This window comes from Erpetoichthys calabaricus, chromosome 2 (genome assembly GCF_900747795.2).
Source record: "Erpetoichthys calabaricus chromosome 2, fErpCal1.3, whole genome shotgun sequence".
NCBI classification, from domain to species: Eukaryota; Metazoa; Chordata; class Cladistia; order Polypteriformes; family Polypteridae; genus Erpetoichthys; species Erpetoichthys calabaricus.
In genome coordinates, this window is record NC_041395.2 from 114,241,702 (window position 1) to 114,265,537 (window position 23,836).

General features: G+C 39.1%; 1 protein-coding gene across 1 annotated transcript in view; it reads left to right on the plus strand.

The window, feature by feature from the left end:
* The window catches only part of LOC114646274 (calsyntenin-2-like), a 791,236-nt gene that overhangs the window by 513,844 nt on the left and 253,556 nt on the right, over nucleotides 1-23,836 (plus strand). The window contains exons 3-4 of the mRNA XM_028794392.2: nucleotides 5,740-5,935; nucleotides 22,017-22,225. Coding sequence (XP_028650225.1) covers nucleotides 5,740-5,935; nucleotides 22,017-22,225 — 405 coding nt within the window. The remainder of the gene's footprint in view (nucleotides 1-5,739; nucleotides 5,936-22,016; nucleotides 22,226-23,836) is intronic.

The window sequence follows — 23,836 nt, forward strand, 5'->3', positions numbered from 1 at the left end:
CCTTGGATAAAGATATCTTCCAGATATTTCATTTCAAAAATAGCTCAATTAGGCAAAAATCAACAAGAATGGCAGCTATGATTACAGTTTTCAGAAAAATTTTTCCTTCACTGAATTCCTTTAAAGATATATAGCTGAGAAATGGAGCATTGTGTTGTGTATATTTATAAACTGTGCCCTATAATGGACAGGCTGTTTACTAATAAGTTGTAAGAATGTGCTAATAATGTTATCCTAAATCTATGCAAAATGTATAGCCTTACCGTAAAATAAACCATCCCTCACAACTTCTTTCACTATACTGAGGTATTCAGACATAGTCAGTTGTGAATTCTGGTAGCTGATCAAATCACATTTCCTGACTCAATGACATTCAGCATGAATTCATTTAAAAACTTCTTCAAAAATGCAGAACATGTATAGAAGATCATTTACTATGTAGCTTTTTCTTTAGGTGGTTCCCTCCTTTGCAAACAGAACAGTGGTGTTCCCCTAGTTGTTGTGACCCTTTGTTTAAGTTAAGTTACCATGTGTAACCGGTCTTTTGGTGTTTTGCTTTAAAAATTGATATTCCTGTCATATTAAAGGGGGGTACTTAGGCAAAATGATCATTTGTTAATTTTTGAAAACTAGCCTAAAATTGGTAACAACTTTTTCAAAAATAGCCCAAAAATACAACATAAAGAAGTTAATATTATCCAACAGAATGGGGTCAGAAATAGCCCAATTGACCAGCAAAGCTACCCATTAAGTAGTCTCACAGAGCCAGATGTATAAAACACATCTAGAGACAACCGTAACCAATCCATAAACAATTCAACGCCTCATGGGGCAGAGCTCAGAGTAGGGACGGTGATTTAAACAACATAGGGTAATGGTGCCCTTGGAACATGGTCTGACATACAACAAGCCTGTAGTCAAAATGCATAAACCTTATATGGCTTGGAAAAGACCCCTGCTAAACACATAAAAGTATGTTGTGTGTTCGGAAGACTATCTTACATGTGTTAAAATTAAATAGAACTTGTTGCAAAACAAGTACCTTTCTGTACATTCAGATTATACCTTGGATTATCAAGAAATCACTGGGCTAGTGTTTAAAGTAAACTCCCACAGGGTGTATGTGGTGTCTGTCGTTCTCAGTTACAACAATACTGCCGCAGTTAATGTGTGGTTGGAAGAAATGGCAGCTACATCTATGAAAAAGTGAACTGTAAAATATGCATTTGAACTAAGTAGTGTGCTGTCACATCCAGTTAAAAGAGATCAAAAGTACCATTGTTAAGAAAGTTGTTCAATAAGAGTCATAGGAAACAGTCAATGTCCCTAACAATACTGATGAGACTCCAGCTGAACCTCAACCAAGGCTGCACAGCACCCAACATCTGCATGTCTGAATTAAAAACTAAAGTAAACTAATATTACTGTCTAACTGGAAATGCCACTTGCCACACCCGAGTTTTAATAAGTGATGTGTATATATATATATATATATATATATATATATATATATATATATATATATATATATATATATATATATATATATACACACACACTGGAACCTCGGTTTGCGAGTAACTTGGTTTACAAGTGTTTTGCAAGACGAGCAAAAATGTTTAATAAATTATGACTTGATAAACGAGCGAGGTCTTGCAGTACGAGTAGTATGTATACGCTTTGTCTGCTGAGCGTCATGTGATCACAACTGAGCTGATGGTTCTTCTCTCTCTCTCGCTGCGGGATTGTGGGCAATCGTCTCCTATTCTCCGTCTGAGTCGGCGTGCCTCACTCATATAGTCAACATCCATACGAGCGTATACTGTTTACTGCAGCATTAGCATTGTGACTGTGTGTGTATGTGTGTGTGCTCGCTCGCTCGCGTGTGTGTATATGTGTGTGTGCGTGCTCGTGTGTGTGCACACACGCGCGCTCACGTGTGTGTGTGCACGCGCGCGCTCACGTGTGTGTGTGCACGCGCATGCTCGTGTGTGCGTGCGTGCGCATGTGTGCGCTGTGACGTGCGAGTCCCCGTCTTGCACCCTAAAACACGAAGCTGAGTCTCAGTACTTTAGCAACACCAGCTTTATTCAGCTTGAAACAGCAACAGCGCGGTTATTTATTGTTTAGGGATCTGCCGCTCTCCTATACACAGACACAGCAGTCAGGCAGGTCACTGCGCATTTATATAGTTCCTTGTTCCTTGTTCCTTGTATCACCCATCGACAGCAGACGCTTATAGCATGTTCGCTCTTCCGCGTGTTGTCCCATTGGGTGCAATCCAACAAGAGTTTAGAAACTCACTCACACCAGCCATGATTCTTATCTAAGGTAAAGTGCAGGTTAATTTGTTTTATGTATTTTTACTTTATATTTTGTATTAATCATTTTTATATGAATAGTTTTGGGTTGTGGAACAAATCATCTGAGTTTCTATTATTTCTTATGGGGAAATTCACTTTGATATACGAGTGCTTTGGACTACGAGCATGTTTCTGGAACGAGTTATGCTCACAAACCGAGGTTCCACTGTACTACATCTATATCTATCTGTCTATATACAGTATATATAGAGAGACAGCTAGAAATTTACAAATGGAGAAAATGAATCATGTATCTTAAAATAGTTTTTTATTGCTAAGCTTTCGACAACCTACCAGGTGTCATCATCAGACAGAAATGATTAGACATACAGGAATCAAAGGCAATACAGCAATACATAGCAAATGAGAGGGGGGTTGTAAGGTGGGGTGGATTAATAAGGTGGGGTTCAGAGGGTGTTGGTCATAATGTCTTTTTTATTATTTGAGTGTTCTTCTTTTTAAGAGTGCATATGCTGTGTTCAAGTCCAAGTGTCTGTTAATGGTGTTTTCATTTGATATCCACGATTCAGCCAGGAATAAAAAACTATTTTATGATATGTGAGTAATTTTCTCCCTTTGTGGATTTCTAGCTGCAAACTGTATCACAGGCCTTTGCTTCTCTCTCTCTCTCTCTCTCTCTCTCTCTCTCTCTCTCTCTCTCTCTCTCTCTCTCTCTCTCTCTCTCTCTCTCTCTCTCTCTCTCTCTGTCTGTCTGTCTGTCTGTCTGTCTGTCGTAAATGATCAGACAGACTATGTTAACAAGCTGGGCCACCACTAGGGAATCCATTCCCGGGCTCCCGAATTCCATGAAACTGCTGTAATTCCCGGGAAAACAGGAACGGCCAAGCTCGCATATATAGCGTGTAAAAGTGTAAAAATCGATCAAGAAATAACAGAGTTATAGTTGAAAATAATTAAGGTGGCGCCATTGCTGCAGCTTGCACTTCATCAGACAACAGCTTTGAACAGCAACTTGAAATTGCAATGCGTCAGTCTGTTGCATCCGCATTGTTTGTCCCAAGAAACTTGCCATCACAGAATGATGACAAGAAACTGGATGCATCAGTAAAAGATGAAATGGCGGTGTTTCAGAGCAAAGTCAAGTGCGGGCATTGTTTAGAACAAGTGTATCAGTATCTGATGACTGTGCCGCCTACTTCAGTGGAGGGAGAGCATGCTTTCTTAGCGGCTGGCGTACTCTGCATGAAGGTGCCTGGACGACCACACGCTGGACACGTTGTGCTTTCTACGCTCTTATTACTGCAACTAACTAGATACATGTACTTATATGACAGCAAGAACTGCTTGTAGATAAGGTTAGTCTTTTATTTGTGTCAACATATTGCAGTAGTTTTATTAAAAATAAGTGTCGGTCGTTCTAAAACCGTTCACATGTGAGATGCCCGTGCATAGTGTCATCCCTGGGCGCCCGGGATTCCCGGGAATGAAATGCGGGATTCCCGAATTCCCAGGAATGGATAAATCCGTCCGAGAATGGATTCCCTAGCCACCACCCTGGTGACTCTATATAACTGAAGTCAAAATAATAATAAAAAACACACAATAATTGTGAAGGGGTCTTTTCAGACACAAGTTCTCGAAATGAACTACCACAAGATGGCCACTTTTCTGGTCTTAAGTTCTTCCAGCAAGAAAAAGTGTGTCCATGTGAATAGCCAGCAGAGGTCATATCAGTGTTGTTATAGCCATTATTCTTCCAGTCTGCAGTGGGAGGAAGAGAAAAGGCATTAGGTCACAGCACCATCTCCTGGAGCGGAGGGGAATTGCAATCACTGGAGCCCTTTAGCTGTTCCCTATATGCATGTGTGTGACAATATATATATATATATATATATATATATATATATATATATATATATATATATATATAAAAAGCATGTAGTGATGTAATAGTGGAAATGGCAGCAAGATATTAATTAATCATTAAGCTTCAGGAACTGAGCTTTTTAATTTTTAACAGTAATTTTACCTTTAAATTTCTGTGTGGAAGTGTTACATTCAGTTTCTTTTGTTCTCTTTCTGTCTTTCCATTGTAATTTTACATGTCTGTCTAAAACATGTGTAGAAATGGGACTCTATAACCCCAAATGTTTAAAATGTATAGACTGGAGGAAGTTAGGGGCGGACTTTTAAAATTAATCCCTGTGGGTGGGGCATTTTCAGTGGCGATTTTCAATGCTGTTCACTACAAACTTTTTTACCAAGTTGACCCCAGTTGTTTGTTCTTATCCTGTGAATCACATGTAGCCCTGCGAGACTACCCATGATGCAATCCCATGAGTCTAGAGCACATCTCTCATGTAACTCAAGGTTGTGCTGTTATTAGTGTGAGGGCTCCCCCTAAAGGTCCTTGTTGGCATATGAATCATACGAGATGAAAAAACTGCATCTGAGATTAAGAGGAAGTCTGGATAGGCATATCGAGTTTAGTTACAATTGTATACTAGAGGTGGGGTGGCCTGGTAAAAGTATTGCTGAAGTTCATAATTACTAAAATGTTGACAAAAATATAACTATTGACAAATTTTAGAAAGTGTGTTAATAAAATACTGGTTCAGTTTCCTGTTATTATTATCACACATCATTAGCTGAGCTATATTCTCTGAGTAAATGAGTAAAATGAATGACACTTCTATAGTATTTGTGGTTTGGCTGTGCTCAGTGGGCCCCTTTTAAAATTGTAAGCAACACCCTGTCAAATGTCTCTGCATGATGCTGTGTGACATTGTTTGGTATGCTGTGAATCTTCTGAGGCGATAAAACCATAAATTCATTTCTGTGAAATTGGAATCTCTGTATGGCATCAATAAGTATTCATCATCATCACTGCATCAGTATTCAGGTAAGTAATGGTACAGAATCCTGCATGCTCTGTGTTTATTGGTGCTTATTAGAAATTATTGTTGTCACTAAATAGGTTGCATTTTAACAGTTTTATTCCTGTATTTAGGAGATAGGGCACTATACTCAATATTCTTTAATATATTTGCAACCCAAAGGTTGATGGCATATTCAACAGTTTATAGGAAGCCTTGAGCACATTTCTTATATACTGTAACTGAAGGGTCTGCTGCTGCTTTGTTATTGAAAGAGATAAAGAATTCCTGAGGGGTGAAGTGAAATTCCATGTCTATACCCAGCAGCAGTGATGGTCTTAAATCCCTGATTTAGCATTTTGTAAATGGCAGAAAGTTTGGCTTCTGAAGTGATTCTCAGAGGTGTGATGCCACATTTGTCTCCACTATCTCTATCATTATTTTTTGCTCCTATTCTCCCATTCTGAATGATACTGAGTTTCTGTCCCAAACTATTCAGTTTCATTCTTTTCTTGTCTCTCCCTTTTCTTCTACGACAGGTGAAATTTGTGCTTTTAAAATCCATGGTCAGGATGCCCCATTCGAAGCAGTGGTGCTGAACAAGACATCTGGTGAAGGCCTCTTGCAAGCAAAGAGGCCAATCGATTGTGAGCTCCAGAAGGAATACACATTTGTTATTCAGGCATATGACTGTGGAGCTGGACCTGGCGGAACCAACTGGAAAAAGTCCCACAAGTGAGTGATGAGTTCTGTACAGTGCATATCTCTTCAGGGTCCATGAAACCCAAACAGACAAGGGGCTCATTCTGAGGGATCTGGAAGCCACAAAAAATTAAAATGTTAGTTTTTACATTTTGTCCAAATACATGGTATACAGTAGTCTAAAAGAGCTTAGGAATGCCCTACTGGCTTTAGTGAATTGAGGATGGTGGAAGGTTTTAAATTTCAAGGGCTGTCCTAAACTGCATTCTAAGCTTGATTCTAATCTACACTGTAAACTATAAAGACATGAGGTTGTTTTAATATTATCATATTGTAATATTTGGTACAGTGCAACAAGTTTATGTCTGAGCAGCTGAAACTATAACATTGTACATAAGTCAGATACAAAAATTGTTCTTGTACATGAATTAAAGTGTTCTTTACCAATACAGGTATGTAGAGGCACTTTTTCCTTCTGGTTATTTCCATGATTTGCTTAGGTTCACAAGCTGAGTTGCAGACAATTTGTAGTTTAAGATCAATACCTTAGCAACTAGGCCACGCCGCCAGCCTAGTGGCTGAGCCACTGTTGACTTGACAAAATGAAAAGTCCCTCATTTTGTTAAACCTGCTGACCCAAATGAAAGCACTGTGACCCTCTTCATTCTGACCTTCAGTTCTCAGTACAACAAAGTGAAAAAGCAATGATGCAAGACTGTTTTTTATTTAGTTTAAAGTGCTTTTAATATCCAGGCCAAACACTTGCACACATCCCTGATGTGTTTGTTTTATTCTGCCTATTCTGCCGCTGCCAACAGGGTGCCCTGTAAGCAAGATGCAGCACCTTGGAGAGCTATAATGCGCTCTGTAAATATTTAATAGAAATCAATACTGCTCAGGGTTTTGTTTTCCAAACGGCATGGTGGCTGTGGCTGAAGCATATCACAATTTCTTGTCTTTTGCAAGTGCTTTAACTGTGATTTTAGACGGGGTGGGGAGTGTAATGTCTCTCACATAAAACGGCAAAGCCTCTGTACTTATAAAGCAGCTATTGGGAAGGAAGGTTTTTAGTAGAGAATGTAGCATACAGTTTGCATAGAGGAAGCCCTTAGTCTCCATTTGTAGAGAGGACAGCTTTCTTTGTCTGTGTTCTGTCTGTTCTGGCAGCAGATGAAGTGGCAGTACACCACATGGCATATTCACATACCTCCACACACTCACTCATGCAGACAATTAGAATCTCCACTCAGTCTAATATGTATATCTTTTGGATTGTTAGAAAACTTGTCTTTAGAGATTTTCGCTTGTTATGCATTTGAAAATGTGTAAGTAGACAGTGACTGAGGCAATTTAGCTGAAGCCCTTAAAGCTATAAGACTACAGTTCAAAACTCGGTGTCACCACACCACAACTTTATTTTCTCCGAATTGTAGTCAATACCAAGGTAAGGAAATAAGCCTCCCAACCCATCTCTCCAATCTAACAGTGGGCAAAATTAATTTTGACAACCTGTCTACATTTGTAGCACTGTGGCCAGGTTAGTAACTTCTGACTCTTAAGTTTTTCCTTCCTTTCTTTGTCTTCCCTTCTTGTCTGCTGCTGTCTTCCAGCCCATAGTCTCCTGCAGGGTGGGTACAATTCTGCCAGGGTTTCTTTCTCACTACCTCTGAGGATCCTGGGTGAACTCATGAAATCTCACATACTGCAAACCGAAGAGATTAAGTTCTGTAATCTCATAACAACTGAATATGAAGAGTATTTTTTAGGATGGCTTTTGGAGATGGTGTGGCTATTTACCATCCAATCTCAGTTCAATTTATTTATAGTTGAATTTTTTAAATCAAGCAGTCTTGATATCATGTATTGTCTTGTATGGTAAGCCCATCACAAAGCAGATGCTAAACAGCTCAGTGTACCAGAATCTATAGTAAACGGCATGTTAAAATGTCATTGATTGTTGTTCTCAGTGATGCAACAACAATACATTCACAGGATCTTATTTTATCTTGTCTTGTCTTAGATGACCTTAGAGAATTTATGAAATAGGTGCTACTGTTTCATCAAACCATACACAAGCAAATAAAACTTTCAAGGTTTGTGAGCTGGCTCACTCTTTGTTAAGCTTAATATTATTATTTCTCTGCGGTGGGTTGGCACCCTGCCCAGGATTGGTTCCCTGCCTTGTGCCCTGTGTTGGCTGGGATTGGCTCCAGCAGACCCCCGTGACCCTGTGTTCGGATTCAGCGGGTTGGATAATGGATGGATGGATGGATTATTATTTCTACTTATGCACTGTGGCCATGGGAGTGCAGAAATAGTTTAAAGTGGGCTCTTTCAAAAGTGCAGACAAATCTTTAATTTTGAATTTAAATATAAACATATTTTTGCTTAATATAAGTTAAACAATCCTGTCTTCAAAATGTGTAAGAATGCTTATGTTTAATTGTATTTGTGATAGCTTAATTATACACCATATGGCCAGAAATTTGTGGACACATCACATCTATATGAACTTGCCGGACATCCTATTCCAACTCGTGGGTATTAATATGGAGTTCACTCCTTCTTTGTAGCTACAACAGCCTCCACTCTTCTGGGGAGTCTTTTCACAAGACTTTGACTGAGAGTCTTTGGGAACTTGTGCCACTAGGCCAAAAGAACATTTGTCAGGTACTGATGTTAGGCTAGAAGACCAGGCTCAGAATTGGGATTCTGATTTGTGCCAAAAGTATTCAACAGTCCACTCAAGTTCCTCCACACCAAACATGTCAAATCATGTCATTGCTGGAAGTTAGAAGCAAGTTGGAAGCATGTTTTTGTAGGCTACAGCATTAACAGTACCCTGCACTGGAACCTGAAAAACAACCCCAAACCGTTATCCCTTCTCTGCCAATCTTTACAGCAGGCACAATGCAGTCTGGAAGGAATTTCTGGCATTCACTAAATCCACATTCATCTATAAGATTGTCAAATAGTGAAGCATGATTCATCACTTCAGGAAACACACTTCCATTATTTCAGACTCTGATGGTAGTGTGCTTTACACCACTCCAGCCAGTAATTGTCATTATGTATAATGATCTTAAGATTGAGTGCAGCTGCTTGGTCATGGAATTCCATTTTGCACTGTTCTTGTATTGAGGTTGCTTCCAGAGGCAGTTTAGAACTCTGCTGTGTAATGCAACACCAGACAGGCCATTTTTGTGTGGTTGATCACACTCCACTCCATGAGTTTGTAAAGTCTACCGCTTTGTGGCTAAGTTGTTGTTGCTCCTAGTTGTATTTATTTCACAATAGTAGCAATTACAGTTGACCAGAGTAGATCTAACAGAGAAGAGATTTCATGTACTGATTTGTGACACGGGTGACATCCTTTGACAATTTAAAGTCACTGAGCTCTTCGATACGACCCATTCTACTGCCATTCTTTCTGTCAAAGGAGACTGCATGTCTGTGTGTTTGATTTAATGCACCTGTTAACACTGAGTGTGACTGAAACACCTGAACACAGTAATTTGGAGGGTTTGTCCACATACTTTTAGTGATATGTATATATATATATGTGTGTGTGTGTGTGTGTGACAGAGAATATATATACACCATATAGAGCAAATATAGTGCCTATATACAGTATATGGTAATACAGGGGTTGGCAGCTTAGCCTCACAGCTTCTGGAAATTGACTTCAATTTTGTCAGTCATTGACTGTACAGAGGTAACAATTTTTTCAGTGACTAATGTTATTGCTGTGAAGGACTTAATTTATACTGCTTATCCAAGAAAGCCAAATGTTAGTAGTGTTGTGGGATCACATCCCAATCAGAATGACTCTGATGACTAGCCCCCTAATGTAATAGAATTAAGCACGAAAACAAATATTAGACAAACATTTACCCAGGAGCTGAAGAAATGGCAAATCATAATGTTTGGTGACAAAAGAAATAACAGGAGAAGTGGACACTGAGTCATAGGGTACAGTATAAGTTCATTAGTGAAACAGATGCTAAAAATAACAATTTACAGAATGTTTTGTTTTTCTTATCTTTCCTAGAAAACCTATCTATCTATGTATCTGTCTGCTGGAATTCATATGATTTAAAAGTTTTTTTTTGTAATTATTCATGTTGTTCACTTAAAATTTAATAACAAATGTATTACTTGAAAGGGTAAATTCACTGAAAATTTTGTCATTATGCTGCCTGTTATAAGGGACTCAGTCAGTCAGTCTTCAAGAATATTACAAAATAGGCCTGCAAAACCCTGACGTGCTTAAATCCAAGCATCTCTGAGGGATTGCTTCACCTAGATATTGAATGATTCAGCAGAGCAGAGAGCAGACAGCAGAATGGTGTCTCACACACATGCTGAGAAGCAGTATGGAGCCCAAATGCTTCCTCCTGATGTGATCCACCTAAGTTAACTCTGTGACAAGTTTCTACATCCACAGAAAAACTGACTGACAATATGGCATGTTGTCTAATGTGCTGTGATATGCAAAAGCATGTATGGCATGCTGATACTGTGCCAATCTGCGGTCTTGTGTAAAACTCTGGTCTTAAAATAGCAACTTCAGCACCATGGACAGCAATTTTTTAATTTTTTTTTTTAATGTAGCTGATATTTTAGAGACAGTCAGTTAAGCTTTGATTATGCACTGTGGCCATATACTTCTAATGGCTTCCATGCTATGTTCTCGAAGACTAGGTCACAGATCTTGTTCACTGTATGAACATGGCAGACTACCATTTATACAGATCTGTAAGTAATTAAAAGTTGAAATAATCTTAGAATTGTTTTTACTATATGAGGAATTTAGATAAAATGCCACTTCTTTTAAGCAGAGAGGAAGATATCAGGATCAAGCTGAAATGTTTCTACCTTTGATAAAACTAAATATCACAAGCTCTTGTCATCCTTTTCTGGCTCTATGGTTGTGATGTTGTTGAACTTTTGAATACACTTGTGTCAATTTTATTTTAATGCAGACCAGCTTTTTTCTAGCACACCTATGGGGAGAAGGGTGAGCACACTATTCAAAGTTTTGTAACTAAATCTACAATATAACATGCTTGTGGCTCAAAACATATGCTAGTAAGGGATAAGGCTTTTGTAATACTGCCAGGCTGGATGAATTCTATGATAGATAAAATCTTGCTTGTGGGCTATATACTGTGCGGCCTTATTTCATTCTTCAGCCAGAGTTGTTCTATTCCAAGAACAAGCCACTCTTGGGGGAGTTTGATCTGGAGACTGTGGAGTTTCATGTCTGCTCTTTGATCATTTTAACATCCAACAAAAAATTTTCATCTTGAAACCAGAGCTCTGTATAGGTCTACCACGGAATTGCCCATTCCCATCCCATAGTGCATCCTGCTTTTCTACTCTATGACATGGCCAACTACATCTGACCTTTAGACACATACACTTTAAATACTGATTTAGTTCTGGGCTTGAGGATTAGAGTGGGCTCCAAAGTGTATCCTCACACTACACAGTGTATGAATACATTTTCATGTATGAATGTGGGTGAAGTGTAACATTGCACTAAATTAGCACCATTTAAATTGTATTATATTGTATTGTATTTCATGGAGAAGGTTACCTTATCGTAACTATTTCGCTTTACCCTCAGAAGATTTAAAAGTAATACACACAGTAAAGGACATTCACACAAGCTTGTATCCTGTCCTTGAGAATGCCATCTCAATAAAAAAAAATGAAATAGTAGTCAGCCTCACACTTGTGAAACATCTGCAAAGCACCGAGACGTCACCCTAAATAGTTTTTGCATGAGTGAAAATGATAAAAGGCATCCCTGCAGTTTCATCATTAGAATTAAATACATTCATTGTTTTGAAGTGTAGCTAGCAGTTTCCATAAAGTAGCGTAACAGAGTCCTGGCTACAATAATAGCTTCTACTTTCCTTATTGTATTCCCACATGCTTGTCTAAGACAGAAGCTATGTTTCTCACATAGGCGCTTTAGTATGGCCTATAAAATTAAATTATAAGTCATACATTCTGAAATATTTACAGTCAAATAACTATCTTGAGACAGATACAGCCACAGATGAGTAGAGGGGCTCCTTCCCTTACCATTAGGCCCTGTCCTCACTATATGTTTTCATTTAAAAACACAGACCTAAGACTCCATCTTCACCTTTCGTCCATACTACCTTGGTGTTTTCAACCCCCAAGAATGCTCTCCAGATCTGTATATGTCTGAAAACACAAACTCAGCATCATAGTGTGAAAGGCCGAAAAGGTAGTCTCTGATCTGTGCTTATTACATAGCCCTTCCCTGATTGTCTCTTGCTTATTCCTTGATTGATCACCCTTCGTGAAAAAAAAAAACACATTCCAACATTGCTGACATAGAAGAGTTGCTTCCTATAGTGTGTGTTGTGTTCCTTACCTCCATTCATCTAAATTGTATTTTGTACAGGCAAGTCATTTACCGGTGTGACCAAAGGACAGACCAGGTGTTCGTGTTTAATAAAGTAAAGTGAAACAAAAACTGGACATGATTGAACCAACAAAAAGGTGGTGTTTTTAGCCCAAGAGCCAACATGCTCCTTAGCGTAAGGAAGCTAGAACAAGACGATGGAGTTTGCTCAAGTTCGGGTTCTGGGTCCAATCCTCTGGGAGCCCGGACCAGAAGGTGCGGGGGAAGCTCTGGATACATCAGCCAGGTCAATTGTCCTCACTCGGTGGCTTCTTGTGGCTGAAAACAAGAGACAGCGTGAGTGCCCCCTTTTGTCTCGGTGTGGCATCTCTTATCTTGATGATCCCCAGGTGCACATGCGTGACACCCATAACTGTAGTTTTGCAATATATCCTGTGACTGGTGGCATTACATTCCATTTAAATATTTTTCTGCCAGTGAGTGCATATAGGTGAAAACTTACGTCATATGTATTTTAAGTCATTTTAGCGTGGACGGACATAACTTTCATAAAAAATATGAAGACACTAGTGTGGACAAAGATTGTTTTATTTAAAAAATTCCATTTTACATTAAAGTGTAGTAGTTTGGACATAGCCTAAGACCTCATTGTTCCACCAAATACATAGTCAAGAGTACTTTGACTGTACTCATGCAGAATTATGCATTAACAAATTACTGAAGATGCTGGATATGCCTTCTTTACTATAAGACATTATTCTTGTGTACTGTTCATGTAACTAAGATCTCTTTGGTATGCCACTGCTGACTCATGGACATCTTCGGACTATGTCTTATGTTATCATGCCATGCAGTGAATTGCAGAGTCCCATCAGATTGTCGCCTAATACACTGCTTGTCCACCACAGAGCCCTTTTTTACCCAACTGTTTCTAAAAGTTTGAATAGTGAGTTTAATTGGAGCATTCACAATCATGAATTTTTTTCTCAAAATGATCCACTTTCCGCTTATTTCTATGATTTATAGTGTGCACATATGTAGAAGCCCTATGACATACTATCACATTACACAGGCAGAGGATTACTATATATGCACCACTCTTTATAAATATATTTTCCAATAGTTTCACTCTGTAACAACCTTACCCCAAAAAAAGATAAACATTCCTTTATTAGTTTCACAGTGAAAGGCCACAAAGGAGCTCCACAAATGGATTGATAATTATTAAAATCCTTATGCTGTGGTGTTCCTGCCACCATGCTGGAAAGATTAGGGCTTCCACTGAATTTCTCCCCGGTGTCTGTTCTGTTCACATTTACGTGTTTGCAAAACTCTCTCCCTGGGCTCCAAATCGCCATATACTGTATTCCTCTAATATTGTATCCTTGTCGGCCTTGCCAATACTGCCCCTTACACAAGTGCTACAGTGAAGAGTTTGGTAGGACAGTCCTTTGTTTACTTCAATAGTTTTCTATAATCTTTGATACCTTTTGACATTGGCACATCTTTGACCGTTTTTCTACATCCAAGCCTGCCTCATCTAATCTAAATTTTAAAAGACTTCTCAGTCATCCCATGCTGCCTTGTTTCCTGAGAGCGCACTCCATTATATATTGCCAGACGTTCAACTGGTGGGGTCTCATGGGGGAGAATCTTGCTTAACAAATGGTCAGTGCAAACCTTGACATTCAGAGATGTGACATTAGAAGAGATGAACACAATGTTTTGCTGCACTGTCATCTTTGCCACTCGCCACTTTCATGGCTTACATGTGAGACAGCAGTTGAAGGCCTTTGCCTTAAATTATTACTTTAAGAGAGGTAACATCTTGATGTTTGTATTGTTAATAAAAATGCCAGAGATCAAAAGTAATTGTAGCTTTTGCAGAATAATTGTCAATCATTTTCCAGGAAGCTATGCTGTGAATTGAGGACATTTTAAGCTTTTAATGTAAATAAATGAATTCACATGACCCTGCAATTGCATCCACCTGACAGCATGAGAGAGCTAGTTCATGGAGATCACAGTTCAGTCTGCTGGCAGCCCCTCTCATCAGGACATTTAGCCTTGCCATCTGCCCGTTTGGCAGGGTCACTTTTAGAACACACTCCATCTACTTTGCATTATCATACTGTATAAATTATTTTTCCTAAGCACATTCCTTGCCAGGTGTGAATTGCCTTTTGCTTACCTGCAGCGCAGAAAATATTACAGTGAGAAATAATACAGTACAAAAATACTCACCCCCTGCTCTGATTATCTTTGTTATTAAATTTGTTTCCCTTATGAATTTGATCAGATGTGTTTATGAGTTTTACTAGAAAGAGGGGAAAAAATGACATTAAAGCAGCTCTTCTTTCATGTGTTGGTAATTAAAATGCAATCATCATATGTGACAGAGCTATTGCCCCCTTGAACTGCCCCATTTAGACAGATAGAGTGAGCTGTTTCATTGGTTAACAGTCAAGACTAATTTAGGCCACTTCTGCCCAATCCAAATCTGACTAACATTGGCCCTTGGCATCAGAGTAAAGTTGTCATCACACAAGTTCAAAAGGCACATTGAAAGAATTTATATCCTTAATTGAACTGTCAGAGACTTCACTACTACTACAAGACATGTCTGGTGGCAATTTTTACTCATACAGTGTTGTAACTAAGTTATTGAGTCCAAGTGTTATATTAATCCAGGGTTCTTCCATTTGCTTTTTAATGTCCTATTGGTCTATTGTTAATTCTTTTGCTATTGTTGATAGTATTACAGGCGGTTCATTGAATGTGCTTATGGTGTTATTGAGTTCTAGTATTTATTGCTTTGCTTGAGATTTATTATTCTGAATTTTGACCATTTGTTCTATTTTGTATCATCTCTTCTTTTGTGTATTGGGACCTTGTTTGCTACGGGATTACCTGTTTCAGACAACTCCTGCTATGTTTTTTTTTTTGTTTGGTGAAGCTTTTTATTAAGAAGAGTAATTCTTGTGAAAATAAATCTTTTGCTTATAAAGATCCTGTATTTGCTCTTTCATTACTAGCTGGTTTTCCACCGTTTGAAGGTATTTTTGGGCTAAGGAACACCTAGTTGACAACAGAGTCCCAACATAACTCAAAATGTCCATATTGTAACACTATCAACAAAAGAATCAAACATTGACTGAATGGACATAAAAAAGGAATTTGAACACTATCCAGGGGAGAAATCCTGGCTGAAATATAACGCCAAGAGTATCATATCTTTTCTCATAGGGATCTACCTGTATAACTTCTTTTAATAAATTATCCGTATCCTTGGTTTGAATCCTTTGCCCATGTAAGTTTGCTTGTGTGTACTCCCAATATCTGCATGGGCTTTCCCTGGTTATTCTGGATTTCCTCCCCACATCCCCAAAGATGTTCAGGTGAAGGTTACAGGTGAGTCCACACTGGCTCAGTATGAGAGGGTGTAAGTGAGCGTGAAGTTGTGTAATGGACTTATGCCCAGTCCAGACTTAGTTTTCATCCTGCACCCAATATTACCAGGCTAGGCACTGGCTCTCTCCGACTCTGAACTGGATAAGCAGGTGAGAAAATCGATAGATGAAGTGATGTTCATTCCGGGCTTCATTTATCCAATGTTAGGTTTTGATAGAAACTTCTCCACTGAGAAAATAAAATGCAAAAAAAATCAGACAGGTGGCTAATGCTTGTTCACGGAATTATAGGTAATCTCTAACAGACGGTGTGTGTCTGTTGAATAAACATTATAGCATTGCTTGTTTGTTTTAGTCTATTAAATGTTTTGCTTTGTATGTAACTGTTCAGTGATCACTTTGTAGGCAAAAGCTCTTGTCTATACTGATCAGTGTCCCTGGTAATGAAATTACAGGACAAGACTGTAGATGCTGAAATTTGACTTCTTGGCCAGGTTGCTGAACTTACTCTGTATATCACAATGGGGAGTTTGTAAATGATGGAGGACCTTGTAGAGGAGACAGCAAGAACAGTTTGGGGCATCTGATGAGGATGCCTTTTGGTTGTCATATAAAAACAATGTACGTGGCATGGATTACTAGGGCAAACCCTGGGGACACCCTGGAAAACCGATTAAAATACACATTTGGCCTGCAAACTCTTAAAGAAGAGAAGAAGTCTATGTGTAGGAAAATTGAAATTTGCTTAACCTGTATCTTGTACAACCCTCACCAAAACAAAGTGATATTCAAAAAACTATTTCAATCAAAACTGATGTTTATGATTACACTGTTCCAGTGGTGTCTCCACATTAAGGACAGGTAGGACACCGCCTGCCATCCCCAGCAGATGGCAATGTGCAAAAATTAAATGAGCAATAAAGTTGCCTCAGTAATTTAACATATTGTTAAAATGTTTCCTGCAAAATCATTTAGTCATCATAATGTTTTTTCCAATTTTCCATCATATACCCAATGGAATTTCTGATCTAGAAATTTATTTTATTAGAGTGTATTAAATATTCTTTGTGCCTGGTGCTACTGACTTGTTTGTGCGTTGCTTCTTGGATCCTGTAATGTCCTCGGCGTGTCTTTGCTCAGGAGTGCCCATGTGCAACCCGAACATTTGAGTTTTGCCTTCAGGCTTGAAGGATAGAGTCTTTTTAAACAACCCATTGGTTGATTTTTTGATTTTTTTTGTGATCAGTTATTTATTGATTATTTCCAACATAGTAACTTAAACAAAATTGTACAGAACCTTAATAATAGAAGCCATATCCAAACACCCACTTTGTACCTCCACCCATGCTGAGCTGGGAAGCACTGAATAACAGTAACATTAATGAGCAGCAGTCATCCAGGATTTAAAGTACTGAATGGCAGTAGAGCATCCCCCAGTAGGTTTCATGGAAGCTTTGTTAATCTGAAATGTATATAGCCTTATATACTGTATACTAAACTGTAAAATTTAGATACCCAATTATCATTTGTGACAGTCTTGGGGGATTTCCATCATGAACCAAGGAGCATTTAGCTGCAAGAGAGCCTAAACAGATGAGGTTCTTCTGGTAAGAGGTGAGGTGCATGGAGGTAAAATCTAAAAGAATTAAAGCTTCAAGTAGTAGTAAAATATTGTCAGACAGAAAAGAAGACAATGAGTAAGATTCAAAGGGAAGAAACAGGAGGGCAGAACCAGAAAATTGTGGAGAAAAGTACCAAGAACATCCAGTGGTCAAATGTGACAAAGAGGATCAGGTTCAAGACTCCTCAGGTGGTGCACTCAGGGAGTAGGGTGGTCTATGAACAAACATTCATTTGATTTGATAAGGATGATTTTTTGTGACACAGTTTAATGAGTGTGTGAGCTTGTACATCTCTCTATTTTGAAAAAGCTGTCATCCTTAACATGAAACATGTTGATCACTTATGTACAACATGATTTAGTGCTAAGCCTGAACAAACATTGGAAATTTATTAATATTGATTTGCATTTCCTCTTTTGGTGTTTATTTGATGTTGATGTTGACATATCACTATTCCTTGGTGGTTGTAATGTTTGACAATGTATTTGTAGTACTTCATTTTGTGTGATTTTTTTATGGCATCATTTGGCAGACTTTTTATTATCCCCAGTGCTGGTAGCCTAATTTATTGTGAAACACAGTGTCTCTCCATCATTGCCTCATGTAATGGAGGCCATCTCTTTACTTGAATACTCACTGTTGCAATTGCAATCTTCCACGGTTACTTCCATATGGCTGTAATGATCTTTTTTCTGTAATATGCAACCATCTCCATATTATCTCCATATTATCTGCACTAACGTCCCCAAATCTGTTAGCCAGTCTAAGCCAGGACCCTTCACAAAGCTCCTGGGCAGTCATGCACGGAGGCCAATAGATTTCAACAGAGGAGCAGGGCTCATATATTCTGCTCTTTAAGTGCTTGATAATGTCCCTCTCACACACATACACCCTCTACATGACTTCTCAGGATGGCTCCGCCATCTCCAGCAGTGTCTTTATCCAAGGTCCATGTGGTCAGTCTGAAGATGACACTGTACAGTTCACATGGCTTACTACTTTTAAGTTAATTCAAAACACAACAACAAAGACCATAAAAAGAACTAAGAAGTTTAATTGTGTAACTCTAGTTCTTAAATCATTATAATGGCTTCCAAAAGAGTTTAAGGCTTATTCTGAAACCTTCCTTCTCACTTATAAAGTCCATAAATAATTTATCTCAATCTTTTCCTTGCATGACTTACACTATTATTGCCTGTACTCCAGGGCATACACTGTGAATTTATGACGTAAGCCAATTTAATATTACAGGGATAAATGAAACTAGCGTAGGAGGCGGTGGTTTTGGCCTATCAAAATTAGAGAAGCTCCATTTGCTTCAGCATTTCAAAATAAACACTAATTATTTTATCGTAGTATGCTCTGAGAGTATTACATTGTGCTTTTATATTACTTTTAAATTTAAGTTTATTGTCTCTTCAGAAGAGTGATATTAATATAATGCCAGCAAACAGACATTCTATACAATGTTTACAATATACTGCATGTGTTTAGAAGATCCTGTCCAGTATTTGTTATGATGACTGCTTCTTCGGTAACCTTTTGATTCATGGATAGAAGCTGTCTTGCAATCTGCTGGTGCAAATACAAAAGATAAATGTTGCAGGTAATAGGTTTGACAATTATTTGGTCTCCCCATTTTTTCACAGTTACCAGAGACTTGCAGGGGCATGTAGTGGATGTCATTGCCAATGACAGACCCATTGTCAGCCCTTCATTTTCTTCTGTGCTCATTGTTGTTGTTGCCTGTGCTTTAGTAGATACTTCACTACCCTCAGGGACCCATTGAAGATTGAAGGCTGACCTAGGACAGAAAAACACGTTTTGGCATTTATCCGTTTTAAAAACTGACACTTTAGACCTCATGATACATGGTCAGGTCCCTCTCTCATGTCCACTAACAAACAAGTGCCACAAGTACCAGATATGTTTTGCCTGTGACTTGTCAGATTTCTCTTTTGTGTTTTGTCTTCACAAATACACACTGATCCTCCTAAGTCTAAGGGTTATAATTGACAGGAGTAGTAGTAACTCTAAGGCTAGGGATTTGCACTGGGAATCGGAAGGTTGCCAGTTCAAATTCCATAAATGCCAAAAGTGACTGTACTCCGTTGGGCCCTTGAGCAAGGCCCTTAACCTGCAATATTTCCGTCCTGGGTATGATGTTAACCTGCATCCAGCTCTGCAAGCGGGCCCTCCATCTGCAGGGAAAAACTTGGGCGTTGATGGCAGAATTGGAACTCCAGTCACCACAAAAAACTCACACGGTTCCTTTCCATCTGAACTAGTGTGGTACTGAGGTGTCACCCGTTGCATGGCTGCATTCGGGTTCTAATCTGGGATCCTTAGGTGGCTTATCATGTGGTGGGTGCAGCAATGCACTGCATCAGCGCATGCTCCTAACCTATCCCTCTCTCTCTTTAAGTTTTTGTGAATATTTTAGTGTGGGATTTGAACATTTGGAAGTTTTGGATTTATTCTCTGGTTTTTAACCCTGAGGCATTTTCTCAAACATTTTTTGCTGTACAAAATATTTGTGAGTAATTGAAAATTATTTTATGTTTTACTGCCATTATGTTTTTATAGGGTGCCACCATTTTCCATCAATAGCATCACCTTTTGCTATGACGATCATTCCCAGAATTGCCTGTGATTGTGTGACAGGTGACATTAGTAAAGCAACCATATATATGGTCTGACGTGTGCCTTCTCCATTATCCGTGATTATGATCCTGTAAACAATTGTAAGAAATCTTTAGTTTTCCTTATTTTTTGTTATAACAACATTGAACTCTGGCACCTTTTTCAGGGTTTGTTCCTTGCCTTGTGCCCAATGCTCGCAGGGACAAGCTCCAGCCGACCCCCACCACCCTCTTCAGGACTAAGTGGGTTAGAAAATGACTGACTGAGTGACTCTGAACTCTTCTTTTGTTTTGAACTTTGATTTTTTACTAGCGATTTGGGTTTTGACATTCAATCATTTGCTGTCCCAGTACAAACTTGGTATGTCTCTTGACTACATCTTTACTCCTGGTGTTTTTCATTAAAATTATTCGCTGTCTGTTTTGAGTATGTATGCTATGGGCAAGGGGTGGCTTTATAGTTCATAGAGTATATCTGTATTTGTATGGATTCTATTTTGATACTTTTTTCTGCCAGAAATAAGATACATGTCAATTCATTTATTCTCATAACTAGCTATGAAACCCATCTAAGATGGGTTGAAATCTAAGCAATCAACATCACTGTCAACATTTGCAGAGCACCATTTTTAGGAATGTATCTTGCAATGGATGTAGAAATAAAATGCACTAAATTTCTCAATCCAATGGATGGTACATCACAAACATTTGTAGTAATAAAATGCATTGAATTTATTATTCCAACAGATGGAGCATGTGTTATATGCCATGTGAAGAACAAGCCAGCATTCCAGTCAGTTTGGACCCTATTTCCTTGTCTGACCTGGAGCCCATTATAAAGGAAGATCAGAGAGAGAGAGCTGTGATATTTCCCTTCCAGGATATGGACATGGAAGGACACTGCAGCAGCAATTACACTGGGGCTGATTGGGCCTGGGAGGCCGCAGAGCATCATGGGAGTTGTGGTCCCTTGGGGCTGCTCTATTGGCTTCTGTGGAGACACCGGGGCGAGCTGTTGGATATTGACTGCACAAGGACTTGTGTAGTCCTGCCTGGGTCAGAAGCGCATCCTAGCAGCAATTGATTGAGCACCAGTAGTACTTCCGGGTCGGGTGTTAAAAAAAGCCCTTTACCTGGCCCAGGTTGAGTGGGTAAAGCAGTTAGGTGAAGTTCACCTGGGAGGAATGGAGGAGTTCAAAAAAGAAAAGAAAAGAAAGGAATCATTGGGTAGTTGATAAAGAACTACAGGAAAATAATTATTGGTTATTTCTGGAAGGAGAACTAGTTATTAAGATATTTAATGGAAATGGAACTGGAAATAAGGCATTTGTTTATTATAGGCACTTCACCATTTTTTAAGGGCGGCACATTGGCGCAGTGGTAACGCTGCTGCCTCGCAGTAAGGAGACCTGGGTTCGCTTCCCGGGTCCTTCCTGCGTGGAGTTTGCATGTTCTCCCCGTGTCTGCGTGGGTTTCCTCCGGGTGCTCTGGTTTCCTCCCACAGTCCAAAGACATGCAGGTTAGGTGCATTGGCAATTCTAAATTGTCCCTAGTGTGTGCCTGATGTGTGTGGGTGTGTGTGCCCTGCGGTGGGCTGGCACTCTGCCCAGGGTTTGTTCCTGCCTTGCGCCCTGTGTTGGCTGGGATTGGCTCCAGCAGACCCCCATGACCCTGTGTTAGGATATAGCGGTTGGAAGATGACTGACTGACTGACCATTTTTTAAGGTGTTTTTTTTACTTAAATAATGAACACTCTGCATTATAATATTGGGAAATATTCTTAGTCTCTGAGCAGTTTAATTTTGTGACATTCTACAATGCAATAATAACATAATGCTGCCCTATAACAGTCTTAGAGTTGATGTGTAGACATTTTACTCTTGAGGACGACATGATGGAATCACAGAACAATGTCTCTTTTCTGTACCTGGCATACAGTGTCTCACTTCTTAAGCACAAGCTTACAATGAGGAATCTCCGATCTTTTTAGGCATGTACATTTTTAATTCTTTCCATTCTGTTTTCTGCTTTCAGAGCTGTGGTTCATATCCAAGTCAATGATGTCAATGAGTTTGCACCGACATTCCGGGAGCCAATGTATAAGGCGACAATAACTGAAGGAAAAATTTACGACAGCATTCTTCAGGTGGAGGCAGCGGATGAGGACTGTTCTCCTCAGTACAGCCAGATCTGTAACTACGAGATCGTTACTCCTGATATTCCCTTTGCTATCGACCGCAATGGTAAACCTTTTTTTTAAACTGCTTTCTTATAGTGGTTGTTTTTTTTTTCTTCATATTTTTCTCTTTAAAAAAGTCATTGATTTTTATTTCATATCTATTTTCAGCTGAAAGTAGCATGTCGTGAAAGAGTCCAGTATTTGCAGGGGCTCTATACATACCCAGCAGTCCTCCAGCCAATTTTTTGTAATCCCATATTTATCTTTGTGTCTATGACCTTTTGTATGTTATGGGCATAATGGCAAAAACAAAAGTATTCTTTTGTCTTGCTAGGCAAACAAATACAAAACCTAAAATTCTTAGAGTCAGAGTGGTAAGAGAAAAGACAATCAAATGTTGCAAGTCTCACGAGTGAATGCATCTGTGGCAGAGTGCCTTAAGTTACGTTTGCTGACAGTGGACCAGAAAGGAAATAGGTTTACCATTAGGGCTTATGATGTTCTTTTTGTTATATTTGCAAGATGTGGCAGATTACATGTGGCTTAATCCCACACTATCAGTTGTATAAGCTCTCATTGATGGGGTTCACTGCATCAAAAACCTGAAACGGACCTGCTGTATGGATAACGTGTTTAAAAAGCTTGGGGTCTTATTATAATTCCCACAGGTTACATTGGTACGCTTCTTCCATTAAAGCTTCAACCATAAGCACAGATTTGGCACCTGTAACACAAATTATTAGTCATTTTTATGGAATAAATGCTCTTACCTCACTTGTTCAAAATTTTTTTTTCCTCAAAAGTTTATCAGATGTGACCAAAAGGGAAGGCCCAGAGTCCCTGACCCCAGCACAAGTGCACATACACAGTCAAGGTTACAACTAAAGTGTATTTATTTTACTAAATACCTTCCACAGGTTCTTCTTTCAATGCAAATGACAGTCTCCATCCAATATAATAATTCATCCACTCTTCTCTAAGTAAGCCTTGTCCTCTACCAACCGATTCCAACTCCCTGAGTGAGGCGAGACGCCTCCATTTATATTGGACCCAGGAGTATTTCCAGTGCCACAGCATTGCATGACAGAAGCACTTCCAGTTTACATGGATGTTACCCATAACAGGAAGGACCTTTCCCCACAGTGCCCCCTGGTGTCACCCAATGTCCCCAATAGGGTTGCCTTTCTACACTACAAATCCCCCAGCATCCATGCAGGGGTCCAAACTGGGAGATAGTCAGCAGACCACTGCCACCTCTTGAGGACTGGGGGATAAACTGTCTATTCATTAATTGTTCTTCCTGAACAGGATAAAAATGTAAGATCATGCACAGAATACACTCTAGCTCCATATGTGCAAAGCATTCAATCATACAACTTAAAATATTTTATATAGCATGTTTATTTCATTTAAAATTGTCCAAAATGTATCCAGGGCAAGATTCCACTTGTGAACGTTGCAATTTGGCTCCAGCTTCACTAGGCCGCATGTTTTTTGGACAAAAATCTTTGAATGCCTATCAGATAGCCTTGGTGTCACAATCACAGCTAATCCATTAACAGCTGTATTTGGTGTACTCCCAGATGAGCTTAAAATGGAGAAGGACAAACAAATCATAATTGCCTTTATTTCACTATTGGCACAGTAGTGAAAAGTCAAGCAAAATGACACCTTT